The sequence below is a fragment of the Octopus sinensis genome, linkage group LG24, assembly GCF_006345805.1.
Source record: "Octopus sinensis linkage group LG24, ASM634580v1, whole genome shotgun sequence".
NCBI lineage: Eukaryota > Metazoa > Mollusca > Cephalopoda > Octopoda > Octopodidae > Octopus > Octopus sinensis.
In genome coordinates this window covers 9289893-9307401 of record NC_043020.1, presented here as the reverse complement: position 1 = coordinate 9307401, position 17509 = coordinate 9289893, and the positions used below count along the sequence as shown (strand labels likewise).

At 40.0% G+C, this 17509-nt stretch overlaps 1 protein-coding gene across 6 annotated transcripts in view; it reads right to left on the bottom strand.

The window, feature by feature from the left end:
* Positions 1-348: 348 nt before the first annotated feature.
* LOC115224063 (probable tubulin polyglutamylase ttll-15) overlaps positions 349-17509 on the bottom strand; it is an 86770-nt gene continuing 69609 nt past the window's right edge. For all 6 annotated transcript variants that reach the window (XM_036512686.1, XM_029794864.2, XM_036512684.1 and 3 more), the window contains 9 exons: positions 17402-17486; positions 15734-15812; positions 11098-11206; positions 10034-10100; positions 8391-8518; positions 6488-6590; positions 5279-5392; positions 1296-2664; positions 349-1202 (listed from right to left, as the gene is read on the bottom strand). In XM_036512686.1, the coding sequence (XP_036368579.1) occupies positions 2542-2664; positions 5279-5392; positions 6488-6590; positions 8391-8518; positions 10034-10100; positions 11098-11206; positions 15734-15812; positions 17402-17486 (808 nt within the window). In that variant the 3' untranslated portion in view covers positions 349-1202; positions 1296-2541. The remainder of the gene's footprint in view (positions 1203-1295; positions 2665-5278; positions 5393-6487; positions 6591-8390; positions 8519-10033; positions 10101-11097; positions 11207-15733; positions 15813-17401; positions 17487-17509) is intronic.

Sequence of the window (17509 nt, the reverse complement as noted above, 5' to 3'; positions counted from 1 at the left end):
TTTGAAAATGGCTGCCCTAGAGGGTTATAAATGGCAGGGCAATGGCCCAGTGGTTAGGGCAGCAGACTCGCGGTCGGAGGATCGCAGTTTCGATTCCCAGACTGGCCGTTGTGTGTGTTTATTGAGCGAAAACACCTAAAGCTCCACGAGGCTCTGGCAGGGGGTGGTGGCGACCCCTGTTTTACTCTTTCGCCTCAACTTTCTCTCACTTTTACTTCCTGTTTCTGTTGTACCTGTATTTCAAAGGGCCGGCCTTGTCACTCTCTGTGTCACGCTGAATATCCCCGAGAACTACGTTAAGGGTACACGTGTCTGTGGAGTGCTCAGCCACTTACACTTTAATTTCACGAGCAGGCTGTTCCATTCATTCGGATCAACCGGAACCCTCATCGTCGTAACCGACGGAGTGCTTCCACAAATGGCAGGACACTTGGTGCATTCTGGGACAAAAAAAAAGGGGGAAATGAAGTGGGGTTTGGGTTGAAGATTTGTGGAGTATTGTGGGGAATATGTGGGAAGAGGAAAAGTAGAGAGAGAGAGAGGAGGATGGAGATATGACCAGAGGGGGAGAAAGAGGAAAATAGACACACAGACAGAGAAAGAAAGAAAAAGAGAAAAGGGACAGATAAGCACAGGGAGAGACGGCAGGACAAACAGACAGACAGAGTGAGTGAAAGAGAGAAAAACTGATGGAGAGAAAGAGAGAGAGAGAGAGATGTGTAATGGTTTCAAATTTTGGCACAAGGCCAGCAATTTGGGGGTGGGGGTAAGGCAATTACAATGACTCAAGTACTTAACTGGTACTTATGAAAGGCAAAGTCCACCTCGGCAGAGGGACGTATATATTAAGTGTGAATCCTGCCAATAACATCTTATTTCCTAATACGCACACACACACAACACACACACACACATATGCACTACACATGTACACACACATGCATGCACGCACATACATACACATGCACACACACACACACTTCTTTACCCATAGGTTGTAATGCTAAATGAAATAATAAGCTAAGGTGAGTTATGTGTGCGATTGATGAGTGACCTGAAGTCAATCAAGTACATGACTGATGTGTGACTAGGGACCATTTATGCATATGATTGATGAGTGACCAGAGGCCAGTTATATGTGTGACTGAATGGTGCATGTGAATAACCTGAAGTCACTTAGGTGTGAGTGGGTGGTGAGTGACCTGAGGTCAGTTATGCATGTGATTGATGAGCAGTCTCACATTTGGTGATTGACAATAAGCTAAGGTGAGTTATGTGTGCGATTGATGAGTGACCTGAAGTCAATCAAGTACGTGACTAATGTGTGACTAGGGACCATTTATGCATATGATTGATGAGTGACCAGAGGCCAGTTATATGTGTGACTGAATGGTGCGAGTGAATAACCTGAAGTCACTTAGGTGTGAGTGTGTGGTGAGTGACCTGAGGTCAGTTATGCATGTGATTGATGAGCAGTCTCACATTTGGTGATTGACGAGGAGCCAAGAGGCAACATTAAGTACTTTGAGGTACTGTTTGGTGGAACAAGGGTACTTGACTGGTGATTACAGATTTGTTATAGGTCATATTGAGTACCCATGGGTAACATATACAACAGAGGTGTACCTTGCGGGTGCACATAGGTTTGTTGTCTATAAATAAATGTCCAAGCATTCACACTTAGCACCTATAAGTACCTTATAAAACACAGGTACCATATATGTACATAGGAGTTTCCATGGGAAATAAAGAAGCATTATATGCACCTTATTATCATGTAGGTACATATAGCTATTATTAAGTGATATGCAGTTGCTATAGGTACCCTGTGGAGCTGAGGTACCTTAAGATGCATATAGTCTTGTTATCTGTAGATCATATCCAAGGGCTCACATTAAGTAGCCAAGGTACCTTATATAATAGGTATGTATAAGCATTTTGCAGGTAATATCCAAGATCTCACAGGGAGTATCTCTAGGAATACTCACTGTATTTCAAGAACAGTGGTACCTTATTGGTACATGTAGATTTCCAGTATGTGTTGTTGAGTACCTCTTTGTACAGATTGATTCTGCACAAGCAACAATATTTTCTGTGCTTATAGGTACCTTATGGAAGAATGATATATCTTGTTGGTAATATAGTTGTTTGTAAGTAATATCCAGTTACCCTGAGTATCTCTCGATATCTTATAGGTACCTTATAGATTTGTGACTCACATTTAGTTCCTCTGGGTACCTTATAGAACATATGTACGTTATAAATACATTAGGTTTTTCATAGATCATTCAGGGTATCTCAAGACATCTTATGAGATACTGAGAGTTTATTGTTTCTTTTGTAATACCCAGAGACTCATATTGGGTATGTATGGTACCTTAAGAACATATAAGTTTCCTATAGGCAATATTGAGCATCTATAGGTACCTCATAAAACAGAGAGGTACCTTATGAGTGTATGTGGGTTTCTTGTTGGTAATATTCCGAGGACATCTTAAGACATAAGCAGCATCATGTTTGGGATGAATAAATGGTTTTATGCTAATGGCACCAAGTTGCATCTCTTTGGCACTGTCCAAGGAACCATAATGACATAAATTTATTCTCTTCGCTCTCTTGAGAGATTTGAGTTTGGGTCAAAATGGCCAATTCTTCAGCCGTGTCCTGCAAAAAAAAACAAATTTTTTAAATAAAAATAATTTCAAATACAAATATTTTTCTTAAATCTCAAAAGAAATATTTAACAAAAAAGCAAATATTAAAAAGAAAAACACTTCTGGGACAAATCCATCTTGAGTTCTTTGAAATAAGTGAAAAAATTTCAATTTAAAACATTCATAGTTATACTTAGTCCTTTGGCATTTAAACTAACTAAATCTGGTCCATAATACTCTACTTTGTTTTATGTTCAAACCAGCCAGATCCAGCCTCTCACACCTACCCTACAATGTCATTCTCAAAATAAGCAATCGCATCAATGAAATCTCAAAGTTATAAGATAATTCATTATTAATTCAAAATGATACAAATAAACATGCATTATCCGGTCCAAATATTCTACCTGTTTTATGTCCAAACCAGTCAGATCAGACCTATCATACCTATCCTACAATGTCATTCTAAAAATAAGCAGTCACATCCTTCACATCTTACACCTACAAGATAATGCTTGATTGATTTAAAATAACGTAAGGAAATAAGCTTTAGCTTTAAGTGGATAATCTAAATGCTAAACGGTTAATCAATCCCACAAGATTATCCCACAACTTTGGCCACCATTTTATCTTCAGTATTTCTATTATCTGTGAACATGCTTATAAAATCAAAAAAACAGCACAACACCCATGAGTTTTGGAAACATTTTTTTTCAAGCTCAAAATTGCCAAAGCATGGAATGAAGTACCGACATAGCTGTTAGCTGTCAGCACACACTATCCTTCAACAATTCCATGCTTCCTGGAATTCATCGACACTACTCTTGACACACACGTACACCCTTTCTTCTCTGTGGCTCTTTTATTGTCTTCTTTTTTCCCTATCTTTTTGTGTTTTTATCCTGTGTACTGTACAATGTATTAGTGGAGGCGCAATGGCCCAGTGGTTAGGGCAGCGGACTCGCGGTCATAGGTTTGCGGTTTCGATTCCCAGACCGGGCGTTGTGAGTGTTTATTGAGCGAAAACACCTAAAAGCTCCACGAGGCTCCTGCAGGGGATGGTGGTGATCCCTGCTGTACTCTTTCACCACAACTTTCTCTCACTCTTACTTCCTGTTTCTGTTGTACCTGTATTTAAAAGGGCCGGCCTTGTCACTCTCTGTGTCACGCTGAATATCCCCGAGAACTACGTTAAGGGTACACGTGTCTGTGGAGTGCTCAGCCACTTACACGTTAATTTCACGAGCAGGCTGTTCTGTTGATTCGGATCAACCGGAACCCTCGTCGTCGTAACCGACGGAGTGCTTCCACCACAATGTATTAGTTGATCTGAGGCTGTAGTGGAAGATTGTTGCCCAAGGTGCCATGCAGAGGGACTGAACCTGAAACTGTATAGTTGGGAAGCAAGCTTCTTACCCACACAGCCATGCTTGCATATCATGAATCGGCATTCAAAGAAAAGCAAATCCCTAATAATCAACTGATATCCAGCACTTTTAACCCTTTAGTGTTCAGATTATTCAATCAAACATAATGCCTATTGATTCCCATTGATTTGAATTAATCATGCATTATCTCATATCTTCAAGATCTTGATGGTGTAATTACTTAACGTAGAATAACATTGTGGGGTAGGTGTGAGAGCCTGGATCTGGTCAGTTTGAACATAAAACAGATTAACTATTTTGGCCGGTTTAAATACTAAAGGGTTAAACAAACCTTTAAACATCATATACAACAAAGTTAAATAAGAGAGAGAATATAAGAGAATATACCACATGATATAATCAACATTATTTAAATGTTGTAAGCACTTCTCTTGGTAAAACAGTTTTTCACCTACAGGAGATTGAAAAATGCTTAACCCAGATTCACTCAAAATTAGATAGGTAACACTAAAGAACTTGGACATCCACAAAGAAAATAATAACTAATAAGAATTACCAGAACTTAAATAATAACATCATAAAATGTAAATACCGTTTATTGATAAATTTGGTTAATGATAACTGTCTCAAAAAATCCACTCATAATTGAACCTTGATAAAATCCAATGTTATTTGGAATAACATATAATTACAACAGCTTAATAACAAATCCATTTAAACAAAGATACAACCAGCATAGTCACACTTTCAGATGTTTACAAAGTCACTCTGATACTATCCTCATAACTCACATTTGGAGTCTGAAGAATAATAACTTAACCTACAATATTAATATTTAACAAAGTCTGTTTGTCTCATTCACCTCTGTTTTCCTATTTATGGCATAAATATAGGCATAATTAAATCTCAGAATGAGATTGAAACAGTAATCGCTCGATAATGTAAAGTATAGAAGCCATCTTATCATGGCTAACCACATTGGGGAGGGGGTGTTACTGTAGCTTTATAGCCCCAAGAGATCTTCGTCTCTAGCTGGCTTTAGACACAATATCAGTGTCCTTGGAGCTTGTACACTGATATTGTGTCTAAAGCCAGCTAGAGACGAAGATCTCTTGGGGCTATAAAGCTACAGTAACACTCCCTCCCCAATGTGGTTAGCCATGATAAGATGGCTTCTATACTTTGACATAAATATAATAATACAATAAAAGTAAAGAATTAATTCTAAAGACTTACAGCCACGGGGGGAAGGATTCGTCTTGTATTTCCTCGGTTAATATGTTCCAAGTAGGCCATTTTAGCAATGAGTTTCTCTCTGGGTGTCATACAATAATTACACAGCCGACATTTCTGGTATCAAACAAGAAACAGAAGCCACAATTACAGATGTTGCTGGTTTTAATTAGCTTTATCAAATGTTTTACACAGAGTACATGGAATGGCAGACAAAATGGTGAGTGATGTTTACTTTCGACCCTTTATGTTCTGAGTTCAGATCCTGTTAATCTTTTGTCTTTCATCTTTTACTTGTTTTAGTCATTGGACTACAGCCATGCTGGAGCACCACCTTGAAAGGTTTTAGTTGAATGAATTTGCCCCAGGATTTATTTTTTGTTGATCTTTTATGCTGAATTGCTAATTTACAAGGACATAGACAAATCAACACTAGTTATCAAGTGGTGGTGGTGGTATTGGTGGTGGTGGTGGTGGTGGTGGTGGTGGTGGTGGTGGTTGTGGTGAGACACACACAGACACACAGCAAGTTTCTTTCTACTAAATCCACTCCCAAGGCTTTGGTCAGGCCAGGATTATAATAGAAGACAATTGCTCAAAGTGCTACTCAGTAGGAGGTGGAGGCACAATGGCCCAGTGGTTAGGGCAGCGGACTCGCGGTCATAGGATTGCGGTTTCGATTCCCAGACCGGGCGTTGTGAGTGTTTATTGAGCGAAAACTCCTAAAGCTCCACGAGGCTCCGGCAGGGGATGGTGGTGATCCCTGCTGTACTCTTTCACCACAACTTTCTCTCACTCTTACTTCCTGTTTCTGTTGTACCTGTATTTCAAAGGGCCGGCCTTGTCACTCTCTGTGTCACGCTGAATATCCCCGAGAACTACGTTAAGGGTGCATGTGTCTGTGGAGTGCTCAGCCACTTACACGTTAATTTCACGAGCAGGCTATTCCGTTGATTCGGATCAACCGGAACCCTCGTCGTCGTAACCGACGGAGTGCTTCCTCCCTTACTCAGTAGGACTGAACCTGGACACTTGTGGTTGGAAAGCAAACTTGTGTCCACATGGCCACATCTTTTGTTTTTTAGTATTGAATCATGAGTCAGTAAGAGTCATTAGTTATATACAAAGCAGGCTTCTGAACAGTTTCCATCAACCAGACTCAGATTTATAATTGAGTGTTTGGGGGGGGCGTGATAAGGTTTATTTACTCACCCATAATGTACAATTTGATGATTTACATTCTGGCGCCATACATCGGTCACTGAACACATTGATGTCTGCATCAGACACCTCCATGTTGTCGTCATCGAGGACTCTGCAGAAGAACAAGACAAAGAGGTACAGATTCATTAGTTGGTTTAATTAAAAGAAAAGCAATTAAAATTAATATTGCCGATGCCAGCGCCGCCTTGACTGGCTTCCGTGCCGGTGGCACATAAAATACACCAATCCGACCGTGGCCGTTGCCAGCCTCGCCTGGCACCTGTGCAGGTGGCATGTAAAAGCACCCACTACACTCACGGAGTGGTTGGCATTAGGAAGGGCATCCAGCTGTAGAAACACTGCCAGATAAGACTGGAGCTTGGTGCAGCCTTCTGGCTTCTCAGATCCCCGGTCGAACCGTCCCACCCATGCTAGCATGGAGAACGGACGTTAAGCGATGATGATGATGATGATTAGAAAAAAAAATGTGACACATTGGTCAAGTGTCCTCTATGATAGCGCTGCGCCAACCAAAGCTTTGCGGATGAATTTGGTAGGTAGTCGTCATCATTTAGCAACTGCTTTCCATTCTGGCAATGGTTGGATGGTTTGACTGGAACTGCTAAACCAGAGACCTGTACCAGATTCCAGTCTGATTTGGTATGGTTTCTATGGCTGTGAGCTGGCAGAATCGCTAGCACGCCGGGCGAAATGCTTAGTGGTATTTCGTCTGCTACTATGTTCTGGGTTCAAATTCTGCCAAGGTCGACTTTGCCATTCATCCTTTCGGGGTCGATTAAATAAGTACCAGTTACGCTCTGGGGTCGATATAATTGACTTAATCCGTTTGTCTGTCCTTGTTTATCCCCTCTGTGTTTAGCCCCTTGTGGGTAGTAAAGAAATAGGTTTCTATGGCTGGATGCCCTTCTTAATGATACTGCCCTAAGATTTCAACAGGTGCTTTTTACATGCCACTGGCAGGGGTGCCACTTATGTGACGTCAGCATCAGCCACACTATGCTTTCATTTGGCTTGGTGAGTCTTCTCAAGCACAGCATATCACCAGGAAACTAAAATATGTGTTCATATATGAACAGTTGTGGCCAAAAATCTGGAGCATTTTTCAAAAATTAAAATTGTTATTCACAAATACAATTCGATTCAAATATATACAACGTACATATTTGGGCATTTAATATAGAAATTCTAATTTTCAGACTTGTGTTCCAAACTTTTGGCCATGACTGTGTGTCTTTGTGTTTGCGTCTTCCCTTCCACTACAACTGGACAACCAGTGTTAGTTTGTTTATGTCCTTGTAAGTTAGAAGCTCAGCAAAAGGAACCCATAGGATCTTTTATCTTTTACGTGTTTCAGTCAAAATATTGTGGCCATGTTGGGGCACCACTCTGAAGGCATTTAGTCAAAGGAATCATTTCTTTTGAAGTCTGATCCTTATTTTATCAGTCTCTTTTGCTGAACTACTAAGTTATAGGGACATAAACGCACTGACACTGGTTGCCAAGCAGTGGTGGAGAACAAACAACAACACATGGATGGATGGATGGATGGATATAGATAAGATAGATAATAATGCAAGTAAAATAAACACACTTGGCCTTGTTATATGAAATATACATACATATACACATATAAATATATATATAGGGATTTATACATAGAGAGAGAGAGAGAGAGAGAGAGAGAGAGAGAGAGAGTGAAACAAAACCTGAAAATATTCAGAAGTTGAAATTTCCTGTATAAGCAGATATGTTTACTGAATAGATTTACATGGAGTACAAAAATATCAAAAAACTAAGGGAGAGGACAAGACATGTCCCCCCCCCTCCACCGCCCTTTTTTTTTTTTGTACTCTGTGTTGGCAACATCAACTTTAGTTCAAGATGTACTCACATGTTAGGGAAGTTTAGGGCTGCTCTTGAAGCTATGCCCACCACACTCAATATATTGAAAATTACATGTTCGTAAAGTCGAGCATTCTCTTCGTGAGTACGAGATGATAGATTTGGTGACATGTTGGCCTGGAAAATATTAAAATCAGAGATCAATATCATATTTATGGACGATCAGACAAGATACACGGCTCAGCTTGTTTTCTAAGATAAAGTTGCAACCTGTCCAAAAATAGTTTTAATTCTCATCCCCCTAAACAGTAGAGAATTAGAACTAAGAACTGAACAAGTACTTCATATGGTCAGGTGTAATGAATGTATTTGAATGTCACCTGAGGTAGACTAGTGACCTGTCCAAATATAGTTTTAATTCTCATCCTCCTAAACGGTAGAGAATTAGAACTAAGAACTGAACAAGTACTTCATATGGTCAGGTGTAATGAATGTATTTGAATGTCACCTGAGGTAGACTAGTGACCTGTCCAGGGTAAGTTGTGTCTCACATCCTCTTTACAGAATGAATTCATAACTGAGCAAACATTTAAGATGGTTAAACATCATCATCATAACCGTCATCATTTAATGTCCATGTTCCATGTTGGTATGGGTCAGGTAGCTTGGCAGTGTCTCATCAGTCCAAGGAAGTCCATTTTGTGTTCTGTTGTCTGCTATGGTATGGTTTCTACAGCTGGAGGCCCTTCCTAACATGCCAACCACTTTACAGATTGTGCTGGGTGCCTTTTGTCATTTTTCACCTGGAAAATGAGGTTGACTATGGACCCTGGGTGAGGGAGATGAGGGGTAAGGTATGATATAATTACGCGGCAAACTGGCAGAATTGTTAGCGCACCGGGCGAAATGCTTAACGGTATTTCGTCTACCGCTACGTTCGGAGTTCAAATTCCGCCGAGGTCGACTTTGCCTTTCATCCTTTCGGGGTCGATAAATTAAGTACCAGTTACGCACTGGGGTCTATATAATCGACTTAATCCGTTTGTCTGTCCTTGTTTGTCCCCTCTGTGTTTAGCCCCTTGTGGGTAGTAAAGAAATAGGTATGATATAATTACGCCTTTGAAAATATTGGTTTCAAATTTTGGCACAAGGCCAGCAATTTCAGGGGAGGGGACAACTCAATGACATCAACCCCAGCACTCAGCTGGTACTTTCTTGACCCCTAAAGGATGAGAAGCAAAGTCGACCTCAGCAGAATTTGAACTAAGAACAAAATGCTGATAAGCATTTTGCTAATGATTCTGCCAGCGCACCACTCTAAATTCACAAATAATAATAATAATAAATGAAGTAAAAATAGAACCAGTGCATGTGTTATTGGCATAATGAGCCACCCAAGATATAACAAAATGGCTGCCACAGCAATTCCACAACTAGATGCAACTGCAGCTTTATCAGCAGTTGCATCTCGACAATCAACTCCAACAAGGTGCAACTACCTGCAATACTATAAGCAGCCACAACTCTGCACTTCAACCAGATGCATCTTTATAACCAAAATTCAATTCTACAGCTATCTGCACCTCAACATCCAGGTACAACTCCACAAACACCCCTCTACAACTCATAGTCCTACAACATGATACACATATTTCTTTCCAATGCTATTCGAATGAACATCGTGCCACTTACCTCCATCAAATAAATATTAAAGTCTTTGTCAAGAACAAAATCAAATCGGACCAATTCAAAGAAGTTTCTGGAAAACAAAGCAACAGAGTCAATAAAATAGCAGTCACACACTGAGGTCAAAGGTATCCACAAACCCCTCCCCTTCAAAATTTATTGTCACAAAGAAAAATTAGAGACAATTATTGTAATTACTAGCAGTATCGCCCAGCGTTGCTCGGGTTTGTAAGGGAAATAACTATAAAGCATTTTTAGAGAGTTATAGCCAAAAAATGGAAAAAAAATGATGGTAAATTTTTTTTTGATAGTTAAAAAGGTCGAGTTGCGTCCCCTAGACCATCTGTGGTTTGTGCTTCTGATTGTCGACCCCATGTCGAATTTATCGATTTTTTTCAGAACTGGGGGAACTTTTCAAAATTTTCGCTGCGTTAGTTTTGAATTATGACATTGGGCTATGTGTGTGTCAAGTTTCATCAGAATCGATTGAAAGCCGTGGTCAGAGTGAGGGTACGAGAAAACAGACACACAGAAACACACACAGACAAACTGCCGTTTATATATAGAGAGATTTCAGTCTGTAAGCTGGCAAAATCACTGAAGCATTGAAAAAAATTGGTTTTTCAGGATTTTTTTCACTTTGGGTTCTGTATGTTTTGAGTTCAAATCCCATAAAGGACTAACTTTGTTTTTCGTTTCTTCAGGGTCGATTAAATAAAGTACCAGTTGACTACTTACTTATAGTGGTAGCATCTACCCAGGGTGGGTTGATCTAGCTTCAACCAACAAGTTCACTATGCCCTTCACGAATGCCGACCACATCCATCAGTTGACCCTAACGCTCTGGCAGGCAAAGTAATGCTTCTGGCTGAGACCCAAAAGTCTATCTTCCAAATTTAACAAATTCCCCTTTGGAGAAGCAAGTTGGTCACATTCAAGTCATTTTAATCAACCAAGCCCCTCCCCTTAAAATTCTTGGCATTCTACTTAAATCATTCTCTCATTAAAGATATGTGTGTGTGTTTTCCTCACGGCAGAACTTCAACAAAGCAAGAAGACCATTTCCAAACCTGCTGGATTTAAAGTGACTGTTGGCTTGTATGAGGAATTTTTCTTTCTCAATGTAGACACTGGCAATGGCCATTTTTAGCTTGTCCCAGAATTCTTTAGGAGATTGCCCTGAATTATACAAAACAATAAAAATAAAATAAAATAAGAATGAAATAAAGAATAAATAAAATCTTAGAAATCTTTTGTATTTTGTTGCATCTTGGGAGGGTCGTTATGCCAATGACCACAAGCACTGATTCTATTTCACTTTTGTTATTATTATTACTTAGTTGATGTAGCCGAGGTTGACTTTGCCTTTCATTCTTTCAGGGTCAATAGGTACCAGTCAAGCACTGGGGTTGATATAATCAACTATCCCTCTCCCCACAAATTTTAGGCCTTGTGCCTTCAGTAAGAAGGATTGTTATTAGTTAGTTGGTTAACCAGCTAATTGACTGATTGCTTGAGTAATCATTTTGTCAATTAGTTAATAAGTTGACTAATAATAATGGTTTCAAATTTTGGCACAAGGCCAGCAATCTCGGGAGTATTAAGAGAAAAATTGGGCATAAGAGGCATCAGATGTGGTGTACAAGAGAGGCAACTCTTGTATGGTATGGTCATGTGATGCGGAAGGATGAGGACAGCCTGTGGAAGAGATGGGACGAGGTGGTGAAGCATGGATTTTGAATGTTGGGCCTCATGGAGGCAATGACAAGTGACCCCTTTGGTGATATGCTGTGCTTGAGAAGACCCAGCAAGTCAAATGAGATTGTAGTTGTGGCCAGTACCAGTGACACATAAAAGCGCCCATGCTGGTGGCACATTGAAGGCACCCACTACACTCTTGGAGTGATTGGCATTAGGAAAGGCATCCAACCATAGAAACCAAACCAAAATCAGACTGGAACCTGTTGCAGCTTACCAGTTCCTGTCAAACCGTCTGATCCATGCCAGCCTGGAAAGCAGATGCTAAATGATGATGACAGTCGACTCCCAAAGTTCTTCTGGTACTTGTTTTTATGTACTCCAGAAGGGTGAAAGGCAAAGTTTGATCTTGGTGCAATTTGAGCTCAGAACTCCAAACGAAATGCTGCTTAAGCATTTTGCCCAGCATGCTAACAGTTCTGTCAGCTCACCACACCCAATTGACTAATAAGAAGTAGAATAGAACCAATGCATGTGTTCATTATTGGCAAAATGACCCATCCAAGATACAACAAAATCTGTTTCAACAGTTTCAAATCAAAAATTCTGAAGACTAAACACAAAGGTGAAATTATTTTGCAATTAGAAAAAAAAATCCCTGAAACATTATTGTCTGGGGACATGTAGGGATCCATTTTTTGTTATGCAATGTATACTTCTAAGTATATTAAACGCTTTTCCAAGTCAATACTGAATAAATGTTCAGTTTGGTTAGATAAAAAAAGTAAATAAAAATTAAGGGGGAGATAAGTCAATATTCATTATTCATAATTAAACATAATCTTTTAGCATACTGATTACTCAGTCAAATATATTGTTTATTTATTCACATTGTTTTGAATTAATTGCCCATTATCTGATAGCTGGGTTTTAGACTGACATAGTAGGGCAGGCATAAGAGGTCTGATCTAGTCAATTTGAATATAAAACCGGTGGAATATTTTAGTTGGATACGACCAGCTTAAATGCTAAAGGTTTAAGGCAGCTATCCAGAAAAATTGTTGGAGCTTCAGGTAAATGATCCTTTCTGCTAAAGGCACAAGGCCTGAGATTTCGGCAGGAGGTTAAGTCGATTACATCGTCCCCAGTGCGTAACTGGTACTTATTTTATCGACCCCGAACGGATGAAAGACAAAGTCGACTTCAGCGGAATTTGAACTCAGAACGTCAAGACAGGTGAAATACCTATTTCTTTACTACCCACAAGGGGCTAAACACAGAGAGGACAAACAAGGACAGACAAGCAGATTAAGTCGATTATATCGACCCCAGTGAGTAACTGGTACTTATTTTTATTGACGCCGAAAGGATGAAAGGCAAAGTCGACCTCGGCGGAATTTGAACTCAGAACGTAGCAGCAGACGAAATACCTATTTCTTTATTACCCACAAGGGGCTAAACATAGAGGGGACAAACAAGGACAGACATAGGTATTAAGTCGATTACATCGACCCCAGTGCGGAACTGGTACTTAATTTATCGACCCCGAAAGGATGAAAGGCAAAGTCGACCTCGGCGGAATTTGAACTCAGAACGTAGCGGCAGACGAAATACCGCTAAGCATTTCGCGTGGCGCGTTAACGATTCTGACAGCTTGCCGCCTTTGCGTGTGTTAATAATATTGGCATAATAAAGTGGTAGAAACATTAGCATGCCGGGCGAAATGCTTTCCGGTATTTTGTCTGTCTTTACGGTCTGAGTTCAAATTCCGCTGAGGTCGACTTTGCCTTTCATCCTTTTGGGAAGTACCAGCTGCGTACTGGTTTGATCAAATTGACTGGATTCCTCCTAAAATTTCAGGGCCTTGTGACTAGAGTAGAAAAGAATAATATTGGCATAATGACTCTTCTGGACATAACAAATTCATATAAAGACTCTTGCAAACTGTGGTGTTGGTGAGAGAGTGTGACGGATAGGGGAGAGCGGAAGTAGGGCTCGCAGGGCGGAAGCAGGGCTTGCAGGGCGCATGCGCGGCAGGAAGCGGAAGTGACAGGCAGAACGCACGTGTGGCATCGACCAGTTGCGGCAGACACGACGAAGGCACCAGACGATCGAGTTGGCTAAGAGGTATCCGAATTCATCTCCGACGAGGTAAGACCCAATTGCATTTCCATTCTCCCTTTTTCTGTTGTACCCTTTTCATCGTTCACACTACACAAACTTTTTGTCTTTCCATCATAAGAATATAGTTTGTCTCTGCGTCTTTTACGCTATTAAATACGGTAAATTCTTAGGAATCACAAAATTTCAAATTACCAAGGGAAATAACTTCGCGACTTCTATAATCATTCTAAAGACAAATTTCAAAGGAGAGTTATCTCTCTTGATACATTTGTCTTTAGATTTTATTATTGATATTTTTTCCTTCATTAGTTTTCAACGGATCTCTGGTTCACAAATAACGGAGACTTTAACCAATATATTCGGATATTTAAACGATAGGAAAATTTTCCCATTGGAAGCCGTTTAGTCAACAGAATTATTGTGTACATCTCTCTCTATATATATGACTGTGCGCGGGTGGAGTGAAACACCTCTCCTCTTTTTCACACTGCATCTACCTATACACACGCATACGCTGAAAGGCTCACGTTCCTATGTATATACGCCCACACACATACATGTGTGTGTGTATGTATATATATACACACACACACATATGTGTGTGTATATATATATATACACACACACGCGTAAATGTGTATGTATATATATATACACACACACATATATATATATATACACACATATATATATATATATATATATATATATATATATAATATATATATATATATATATATACACACACACACACATATATATATAATACTATATTTGTTCCACGTCCTCGCGTTATGTTTTTTAGTGTTTTCTTGTTTGGATTAACTATATATATATATACACTCCTGCGCCTATATATATATATATATATAGGCGCAGGAGTGGCTGTGTGGTAAGTAGCTTGCTTACCAACCACATGGTTCTGGGTTCAGTCCCACTGCTTGGCACCTTGGGTAAGTGTCTTCTACTATTGCCTTGGGCCGACCAAAGCCTTGTGGGTGGATTTGGTAGACGGAAACTGAAAAAATCCCGTCGTATATATATATATGTATGTGTTTGTGTGTCTGTGTTTGTCCCCCCAACATCGCTTGACAACCGATGATGGTGTGTTTACGTCCCCGTTACCTAGCGGTTCGGCAAAAATAGACCGATGTAATAAGTACTAAGCTTACATAGAATAAGTCCTGAGATCGATTTGCTTGACTAAAGGCGATGCTCCAGCATGGCCACAGTCAAATGACTGAAACAAGTAAAAGAGTATATATATATACACACAGCTGACAGGTAACTAAAGGTGCTCAAAGATGGTTATGATTTTTAGGACATTGTTGCAGAAGAAAGAAAGAAGGTGTACACAAACTACTGTTATGAGAACCAACTCCTGGAGATGCAGCAGAGGAAAATGTATTTGAATATTCCTCGATCAACTCTCAGACAATCCAAACCTCAGTAAGGAGTAGATGCCAGGAACCGTGGAAAATTGTGAATTGCAAAGAGAGTTTGTCATGGATGTTCTACCACGATCACTATGAGTATTAAGGGATTAAGAGAGAGAAAGATGTGTGTGGTGTCGGTGGAGAGGATGACTGATAGGGGAGGGCGGAAGTAGGGCTTGCAGGGCACATGCGCGGTAGGAAGCGGCGAGGGACAGCGCAGGTGTGGCATCGACCAAGCAGCAGTTGCAGCTGAGACGAAGAAGGCACAAGACGTATCGAGCTGGCTGAGAGAGATCTGAACTTCGCTGAGTTTCGGTAGACTAATCTTTGCCAAAAGAAGGCCTAATTATATTTCCATTCTCCTTTTTTCTGTTGTCCTCTTTCATCGTTCACACCACAATGTGGAAGAGAAAAGCAAAGAGAGAGAGAGGTGAAAGTTTAGTGTTACCTTGGGATTTCAAATAATAATTGAATGATTCTTTGAATGTAAAACCACGTTGTTTGTAGAGTTTATAGAATGTTGGTATCTGGAAATATAAAATATTTTACATTCAGAAATATACTAATTCTTTATTTGAACACCTTTATAACATGGTTCTTCTTTATAATTAATTCTTATATTAACCCTCCATTCTTCCCTAACACTCTCCAACCGAATACCATTTACCAGGAACATGTACACCACATGCTGCCAGACTTGCACCAATTCTTTGAATGGAGGCTTTGACAGCATCTTCCAGTAGGGTCATACCAATGGTATCTCTTTCAATGGTAGGAAACCATAGATACCAGTGTTGGAATTCCATCATTCAATAATGAGGATTCATTTGTGGGATTTACTGAATTAACATGTAAGTGGTTGAGTATTCCACAAACATGTAAGGTAATTCTCAAATCAACATGGTATCTCTTTCAATGGTAGGAAACCATAGATACCAGTGTTGGAATTCCATCATTCAACAATGAGGATTCATTTGTGGGATTTACTGAATTAACATGTAAGTGGTTGAGTATTCCACAGACATGTAATGTAATTCTCAAATCGACATGTCTTTGCCTCTGTGTGTGTGTGTGTGACAAGACTGAATCTTTGGAATTATGGGTACAATAGATAAAATGCTTCATAAGTGTGCAGGTTTGGGCAAGATTTTTGTTTTATGGAAGACTGGTAGTGGTCTATGCTCTGCAATTTTTCCCTAAGGCAGAGTCTTGGACCGATACTGTATGGCAATAGTGTCATCCTTGAAGATGTTCCTATCAGAATGGAAAGAACCAAAAACAGATACCACCAGGCCTCTTGCTCAACCCTTCAATAGTTTTATCAATCTGCTACCCCAGATCATCATCATCATCATTTAGTGTCCGCTTTCCATGCTAGCATGGGTTGGACGGTTCAACTGGGGTCTGTGAAGCCAGAAGGCTGCACCAAGCCCAGTCTGATCTGGCAGTGTTTCTACGGCTGGATGCCCTTCCTAACGCCAACCACTCCGTGAGTGTAGTGGGTGCTTTTTACGTGCCACCCCTTTTTTTTTTATCTACCCAGGAATGATGAAAGCCAAATTGTCTGTTGTGGGATTTGAACTCACAGCACAGATAAATGCAACAAATACTGTGATGCATTCTATCTAGCGCTGTAATGACCCTGACAGTTCATCACCCTGTTGCGATATCATCAGTCATGCCATTGCCATATCATTATTATCGCTATATCATCAATCACATCATTGCTATGTCATCATTATTGCTATATAATTAGTCACCAATCATCAGTCATGTCAATGTTGTGATATTGCAACCTCAACAGTCACAGAGTAGTAGTACTTCAGTCACTTGTATCACTTTCAAGTCCTGTAACTGTTCAGTCACAACATAACCTCATAACATTCACACCAGCAATTTTTATGCATCTGTTACTTTTGTATCACAGTGTCACACACAGTTATGAGACTCCATATGTATCACTGTTGTGTCACAGTCACACACAGAGTCATGAAATTGTGTCAGATTTCTGACACTCTTCTTAAGAAAAGAAATCAACTGTAACACAGCTCTAGAACCATGTCTCAGTACTGAACACACTGTGCTTGGTACTAGCCTCAACAGAATCCATGCCTACCTTCCATAAAGCGGTGTAAATGTCCCCTACGACATATTTGTCAACGTTAGAAGCATCAAACGGGTAATATTTCACTGGACAGAACCTGAAAACAGAAAGAAAAAGAAC